Source organism: Morchella importuna (assembly GCF_003444635.1).
Source record: "Morchella importuna strain M04M26 chromosome Unknown Morimp01GS051, whole genome shotgun sequence".
Classification (NCBI taxonomy): domain Eukaryota; kingdom Fungi; phylum Ascomycota; class Pezizomycetes; order Pezizales; family Morchellaceae; genus Morchella; species Morchella importuna.
The window spans coordinates 259,208-267,212 of NW_025763448.1; the positions used below are offsets into that span (position 1 = coordinate 259,208).

General features: G+C 50.0%; 3 protein-coding genes across 3 annotated transcripts; 2 read left to right on the forward strand and 1 right to left on the reverse strand.

Moving 5' to 3' along the window:
• Nucleotides 1-1,684: 1,684 nt before the first annotated feature.
• On the reverse strand, nucleotides 1,685-5,041 carry LAJ45_10843 (uncharacterized protein; the record flags this gene model as incomplete). The annotated part of the gene is made up of 3 exons (XM_046120358.1): nucleotides 1,685-1,904; nucleotides 2,109-4,109; nucleotides 4,233-5,041. The coding sequence occupies 3 exons, from the start codon at nucleotides 5,039-5,041 to the stop codon at nucleotides 1,685-1,687; spliced, it is 3,030 nt and encodes a 1,009-aa protein (XP_045966483.1).
• Nucleotides 5,042-5,302: 261 nt separating this feature from the next.
• LAJ45_10844 (uncharacterized protein) lies at nucleotides 5,303-7,386 on the forward strand (the record flags this gene model as incomplete). Its single annotated transcript, XM_046120359.1, has 5 exons — nucleotides 5,303-5,524; nucleotides 5,927-6,211; nucleotides 6,489-6,716; nucleotides 6,774-7,004; nucleotides 7,159-7,386. 5 exons carry the CDS (start codon nucleotides 5,303-5,305, stop codon nucleotides 7,384-7,386), a joined length of 1,194 nt encoding a protein of 397 aa, XP_045966484.1.
• A 49-nt stretch (nucleotides 7,387-7,435) lies between these two features.
• On the forward strand, nucleotides 7,436-7,767 carry LAJ45_10845 (uncharacterized protein; the record flags this gene model as incomplete). Its single annotated transcript, XM_046120360.1, has 2 exons — nucleotides 7,436-7,574; nucleotides 7,634-7,767. 2 exons carry the CDS (start codon nucleotides 7,436-7,438, stop codon nucleotides 7,765-7,767), a joined length of 273 nt encoding a protein of 90 aa, XP_045966485.1.
• Nucleotides 7,768-8,005: the final 238 nt, after the last annotated feature.

Below are 8,005 nucleotides of genomic sequence, written 5' to 3' on the forward strand. Positions count from 1 at the left end.
ATTGGCAACAAATGCGAAAACATGTCGACCAATATGTTAGGAATTGCAATGTGTGTACCTATAGCAAAGTACCACGCAATGCACCTTATGGAGTACCCCATCCTATACTGATACCTGAGGGACTGTGGGGCGATATATCGATGGATTTTGTTACAGACCTCCCTGAAAGCGATGGGTATAATGCAATCCTAGTTGTGGTAGATAGGTTAACGAAAATGTGACATCTAATACCAACGACTAAAGAGACGGATTCAAAGGAAGTGGCGAGGCTTTATATCGATAATGTTTGGAAGCTGCATGTACGAACCAATACCATCGTATCCGATCGTGGAACTCAGTTGGTTGCGGAATTCTGGAGATCGTTTTGTGATCGGTTAAAAATATTATCGAAATTCTCTACTGCATTTCACCCCCAAACAGATGGACAGACGGAAAGAATTAATGCCGTAATGGAACAGTATCTTCGAAGCTATATATTTTATCAACAGGACGATTGGGCTCGATTGTTACCAATTGCTGAATTTGCAACAAATAACCACGCTTCGGAGACAACAAAGGTCTCCTCCTTTTGTTCCAATTCGAGGAGAAATCCAAGGATAACCTTTGGTCTTTTGGAACATGGTAAGACCACAGCGGAAGATCAAGTTAATCGCATCCCCCAAGTAATGAAAGATGTAGTGGATTTTCTAAGGGAAGATTGGTTTCGGGCGCAAAGGATACAAGAAGAGTCAGCCAACAGAAATCAAATTCCAGCCCCCTGTTATCATTTACGAGACAGGGTTTTCCTATCGATATGCCATATTTAACTAAACGGCCTTCCAAGAAACTCGACTGGAAACGTATTGGACCTTATAATATCAAATGGGTAGTCAACCCCTATATTTATGAATTGGATCTCCGCCGGCTGATGAAACTATATCCAGTATTTCATGTCTCATTATTGTCACCTGAAGCAGGCAATCCCCTACCTGGGCAACAACAGTTGCCGCCCCCTCTAGTTGAAATCAAAGGGGAGGAAGAATAGGAAGTCGAAGATATTGGGACTCACATCAGCAAGCTCGCCTATTACCCAGGGCGCAGCCCCTACGTCCTGGCGAGCATTCTGCGCCACGAGCGCCCAGCGCGTCCGGCACCGCCAGAGTACAACCTTCGCGCCAGGCTCCGCCGCAGGACCGTCCCACTCTCTGGGACCGCCTGGAGATATGGCTCACGTCCGGAGGGCACTCGCCAATGCTCTGGTCGCCTGGGCCGCCATGAGATTCCCTCCCCCTCCGGAGACGCTAGGATGGAGTGACTCCGCCCACAGCACCTAGGAACCTTTGCTTCTTTTGATTACGTCAGTAGTACACGCGAGCACTTCCCAATGCTCTCACAGTTTTCTTGAATGCTCTCACGGCACGACGAATGCTCTCACAGCACGGCGAATGCTCTCACGGCACCGCGAATGCTCTCACGGCACCGCGAATGCTCCCGCGAATGCTCCCGTGAACGCTCCCGCGAACGCTCCCGCGAGGGCTTCCGCGAGTGCTCCCAGAGCACTCACCAGTGCTCACAGAGCTGAGGCATTCGTCATACCCACTCAAGGTGAGGCAACCCTCACTTGGGCTCCTTTGGATTGATACACCGTCCTCAAAGGATAGGAAGGCCGCACCAGTCCCTCAAAAGATATCTAACGTGGGTATCCTCAACGCCGCTGTACGGTCAGTCGCGGGATACTGATACGAGCACTGTCCTGTATACTGGTGACGACTACCCAACCTTTGACGGACGTGTATGTTTCTGTCGATTCGTGAAAGGCATAATTAGCCTTGAGGTTGAGGCCATGGTACGGCTCGTCTGAAAAGCTCAATGTCCATGCATAAGCAGCAAACATGGACTGGCATTGACCTCCTGGAGCGAGCTTGCTGGATAGCCAGACTCAGATACTGAGCGGCCGAAACTTTACCTCCTTCTTCCAATCCGCATGCATAGCAGAACGACACGAATTTTGAATTAGAGAGTCCAATTGGGTCTAACGTTCCTAGAGCACTCAAGAATGCCCTCACGGCTTTACAAGTATTCAACTAAATTCATTCCACGTACGCAAGTCTATCCTAGTATTTACCAACCAATTACCAGTCTCCACCTCAAACAAATGAGCCATTCCCAATATACTCCGAATATTAACGACCCACATCCTCTTCCTCCTCCTCCTACAAACCTTCAGGAGCCCATGTGAGCTATCAGCGATACCACGATCCTTTGCCTCGAGTAGCTCCACTATACATAGTCTATGTGCTCGCCCCCCACTGTCCCGCAGCTTGAACAAAGCCTCGACACGTCCTGGTAAGCGTCCCCGAAACACTCCCCACTCCTCTGAGGACGCTACCGACACCCATACCCAATCCTTTCTTATTTTCCCTTTCCTAAAAGCCGCGTTTCCCGTACACCTGATATTGTGAACCTCGTACACCTCAGGTCTTTGGAAGATTGGTATCGGAACCTGCAAACATGTGAACATCTCCACCCGGCGCTCTAAAGTGCTCTCAGGGCTTCCGGCAAAGCTTTGAGAGCATCCCGAATCCTCTGCATACTCCTTTATCAGGCGATATAACGTGGTATGGCTTATTTGCAGTCCATCCGCAATATTGAAAAGTCTTTCCGATTTCGTGGAGGGGTTGCAAAGACGCCTTAGAGGCAGTCGGCCTTCTACTATGGATCGTTCATTTGGTGTTTTTTTCCGGTCTTCGATTTTAAAAATCTCAAGTAACTCCTTCAGGTTATCTCGATGGCTCCAAAGGATGTCGTCAGTGCTCTCAGGACCTCCAACAATGTCTTTCAGATTCAGCATTCGAATCTCTAACGCCAACCGCCGCCCCCCATAGTCCAGTATCTGCGTTGCAGCATCGACCTTGTTGGATGCTCCGTATGCCTCTTTTATCTGACGTACATGGGCGAGTTCGCTGATGTCGGTGGAGTACTGGGGAATGCTCCCAAAGCGCTCGACATGTTCCCGATAGTGCGTTAACACGTGCAATTTGATGAAGTTGAAGTGAGACCTTTCCCGTATCTCGCGAATCTCCTCCCAACCTTGCTGAGCGCTCTGGGAGCCCGAGGTCTTCACAGCTTTTGTCCGATCTCTCGCATCCTTAACCGTCCTCTTGTACGCCCGGAATTCTAAAAAGATATCCTTGTGCTTATGGAAATCCTCGAGATAGCTCTCCATATAATTCAGTGTGCTCGTCGTATGACTCCCATACTGCGCCATTAAGTGGAAGTCGATTAAGCCTCGTACACATTTCAATGCCTTTGCGAAGTCGCCCCTGACAGCCACCCCCGGGTTTCTCAAAGCAGCCGCGAGTGCTCCAAGAACGACCCGCCCCAGATTTCTCATCTCCTTCCCTTGCCATTGGGTTGTGGCACGATATGCCTTGTTCGGTACTGCCAGTCCAGGGTAAGGCGCAATCGAGGCCCAAGCCTTGTCAAATTCCTCCAATCGATTGTGCTTCTTCAAGAAAGCCTGAACCCACTCCATCATGTGCTTCAACATCCCTAGGTAGATATTGTGCAGAATGTCCGGTTTGTTGAGATCGTATGGATTAACCCTCGGCATACCCCAGAAAGCATTGAAGAGTGTCTTTACTGATCTCGCGACAAGGTATTCCACCGGTCCCAGGTTTCCCGGGTTCTCCCTGAATAGCTTTACCCTCTCCCGGTAATCCTCGTGATCGCGCGTAGGGCTCCGGCGAGTGCTCCCAAAACTGTGGAATTCCACCTCGCATCTTGGACAAGAGCTAGTACTAATATTTTGTAAGTTTGAATGCTCAGGTTGATCAGCGATCCAACCCAACAACACCGGAAAGCATAGATGTTCGTACCCGTCGGCGCATACGATTAGCTCGCCTTCCTGAGAGCACTCCCGAATGCTCTGAAAGATCTCCCCAAGGGCGCGATGCAGCGCCATTTGACTCTGACGTCGTAAAGCGGAATTAGCGAGTGAGTTCTTCCCGAGCTTAGGTGGGACTGGCAGTAGCCATAGGAGAATTAACGAATGCCCGGTGGGCTTGCTCCGGACCGATGACTTGATGTTCCCGATGGTAAGATAGATTGGCCAGGCTTTCTTGTCCCCACTAAAATTTGTCAAATGTGTGCCATCTGACGCGCATATAATTGGTACCACAGTCGACCCCTCCGGTAAGTTATTCTGTCCAGAAAGCATTAGCGACTGCCTCTAGAGCACTTGTGAGGCTTACCAGACCTGCGTCTCCCACCACCAATCTCCCGTATGCATTTCCCCGTACATTCTCTCGCCAGATTCATTATGCTCTACCACTGGCGCGTACACCAATGACTCCCGAAAGGCCCGTTGGCCTAGAAGATATCGCACAATTACCATTGGATCCCGGTAATAGTAAGGGATTTTCTCTCCCCCAATATCCACCTCCGAAGGATGCCAGCTCGCCTTTCCCAATATGTCATTCATTTCGTCCAACCTCTTTATAAAACCTCGCCCAGTCCTGTAGGAGCATTCGCCACTGCTTGACGGAGCGTGTAGAAAGAAACTGTCGATATTTCCTTGTGAGGCCTTCGACAGTATGAAATAACGTGCCATTCTAAACTCGTATGCTGAGTTGAATGGGTGCCACGGGTATCGGAGAAGGTTTTGTGAGCATTCGTCGTAGTCCTCCGAGCGGTAGAGACGCTCCCCAGCACCCTCGTAAATCGTTGTCGCTGCCTCATGCCTATTTGCATCTCCATCTGTCTCTTCCATCATAAAATATGATTCGGATTCCAGATCTGAATTATTATCGGGATCTTGGTCATGATAATTGATACTGTTGCTCTCCGAACTATCCGAGTCGTCATGGGCATCTGAATAGGAATCGTGAATGCCTTCCGGGCTGTCGTGAGTGTCATCGGGTGCCTCTTGATCGCGCTCCAGGAGTAAAAATTGGTTTCCCAGCCATTCATCTGCTTCAAATGGATGTGTAGTTCGAAGATGTTTATCGAAGTTCGCGGGGGAGCTGTACCGCTTGCTGCAAAAGGGGCAAGACGATTTCATTGAAGTCTCATGATGCTAGCAAAGCACTCCTGAGTGCTCTAAAAATTTGGTTTCTGCCAAGGCCGAGGAGGCTCTTTCCTGCAGGTGCTGCTGCAGAGTGCTCGAATGATTTGATTTGTCAGCCAATGAGGCTCCTCTCACCTGCACCCCGGTCGGCAAGGCTGATTTTCAATACGAGTCTGATGTCATACATCACCAACCTAATACAAACATCAACACCAACACGAAGAATCACCCACCACCCCAATCAGGCGGCCAGTTATGCTAGATTCTATCGCCCTGAGCATCTGCACTCTCTCCCTGAGCACTCGCGGAGTCTCTTCAGATCGAGACAGTGTTCTCAGCGCCAAATTCAACACTAATATCGACTACGAGCTCAAGAATACATTCTCTCCGAATCAGCTTCCTAGAGGACAGAGTACCAACACCAACAAGAACACAAGCATCAACCCCAACACCAGAATGTTATCGACGTCACCATTGGTACCGTCAGAGCATCCCCGAGTGCGCCTGGAGCATTTAGATCAACGTCATATATTGAAGCAAACATTGAGTACGAGCACCCTCGAGTGCTTCTAGAGCATTCGTGGGTGCTCTCGGAAGCGTGATAAGCTCAAGAAAAAAGCTGATCGTACTCGGTATAAGAGCACCCCTCCCTTCCTTCAAGTTCGTGAGAAGTTCCTAACCACCTTCAAGTTCTCCTCTACCTATCACTTCAAGTTTTCCATTGCTTTCAACATTACCTGTTGAAATCTCATCCTTCAAGTTCCTCCGTTTTCAAGCGATTTAACCTTTGCAATCTTTATAAATAAGATGGTATTTCTCTCTCCTAATCCAATTAATTTTAGAACCATACTCACCACAGTGATACATTAACATTATCAGACTCCAAACACCGCTCAGAGCACTCCCGGTAGCTCACAGAACACAAATCAACTTCCCAATAAGAAGCGCTTGCATGACATAGACGAAGACGATAACGAAAAGACCCACCGAAAAACCAAGAACACAAATCGTCCCGAAAACATAAGAAACACCGAACTTCCTCAGGTCGCAATCGTCCCGCAAAACTGTCAAGCCTATCCTGGAGGAGATACCAGAAACACCCCTAAGCAGTCGCCAGTGCTTTCCGGGTTCACCCCGATCAACAAGAGCCGAAAACAAAACCCTGTACCTCCACCAATCCGGACTGAAACCCGGACTCCGCCAAATACTAACCTAGCTCCATCGGACACTGAAGGGATCTTCCTGAGTAACTGGGGAGCAACCTAACTGATTCCGACTCCTTTCCCGACTTTAGTTCCGAACCTCTGAACCATACATAAGTGACGATCAAGACCCAGCACAGGTCCAGCAACAGGCCCACTAGCAGCAGTCTCCACTGCTTCCTCAGCAGCAGCAGTGCTTCACCAGAGGCCCTTGTACGGACGACCGTACTTAGGGTTAGTGCTACCCCACCAGCACCGCTAGTGCTCCACAAAAGAACGTTGCCCGGGAGACCATAGTCCAAGTCAAGTTCTCACTCGGTCCAAGTCTAGTGCAGTCCGCTCAACAGGCCCAGCAACAGGCGCTCAACAGGCCCAGCAGGCTCTACTACTCCTCACCAGCACCCGTCAGTGCTCCACCGAAGGTTCTTACACCGGAGACCCTACATTCAAGCCCGACGCCCCTCTCGGTTATTTTCTAGTGCAAGCCCGTCCGAACTAATAGACCACCCTCACCAGTACGACAGAGACGAATTAGACCCGAGCCATCGCCGATTGTCCAAGAGACATCCGAGTGTTCAAGAGACATCCCCGAGTATTCAAGAGACATCCCGAGCTCGACCGCATTCAAGATGACTCAAGCAAGCAAAGCGAAGATGACTTTAGGTCTACTCAACCTACCTAAAGTGTACACCAGCATCCGCAACAGCCTAAAGGCGGAAATGCAAAATGTGGTTGGGTCAATAAAAGCACGTCCGGTATGGCTGCGTTCAATGCCCTATGCCTTTACTTGATGAACTTGCCCTCCCTCAACGGTTTTCTGCCAATTTGGACTGGGGGTGACTCCGATGCCCGTAGAGCACTGGCGAGTGCTCTACAGTGGCTCATCGCAGATGTTGGTATGAAGGATAGGTTATCAAGGGACAGGGAGACCGTCAGTTCAAAGAGGCTGCCGTGATAGTGATGATGATGATGACGGCGGTGGTCAGGCAGCCGGAAGACGCTCTCGCAAAGGGAAAGAGCGTGCAGTACTCCGGAACTCGTGCGACCTTCCATAATGGTTACCGTGGTGGACCCCGATGCTCTAGGGGCATTCTTTATGCTCGTCCACCACCTACTTATGATGGAATGATCCCCTGAACGAACCTTCGTTCATCGGAATTTTGACCAAGATAACTTTCCCCGAGCTATGCAACTTGATCCTGAAGCACACCGCACCCGGCAGAGCAGTCAGGACTATCTGGGGGCAATTGAGAATGTCCCCCCGGCAGCTGTTCCTCCCGTTCGGCCGGTGGAGGTACAAATTACCGATTCAGAGGAGCTCGAAGGTTGGTTGAAGAACAGAATGCCAGGCCTCGGAGGATATTGGCGGTCCTCCACAGAGCAGGCGCGGGTGCTAACCTGGGTGGTGCGGAATCCCCCCTGTTGAACCCGGCTTTCCCTCACGTTGAGGAAGATGATTATAGCATGATCGATATTCCTGCAGAGGATTCGGATTACGAGGAGGGAAAGCACGGATAAATGCCAAAGGACTGAGGGTATATATGCCTAGAACTGATTCCAGTAATCAAAGCTAATCAGACTCTTGTTAGGCGTCGCGATAGACAGCAGGATGCTATCGACGATTTAGACCCCAAATACCTTAGAAGTATCCTTTGGGTGTCGGGGTTGCTGACCAAACTTCTTACAGGGGACGATCTGGACACCTGCCGGATAGCAGCCAAGAGAGCTGCTGACGCACTCGCGGCTGCTGGTGCTG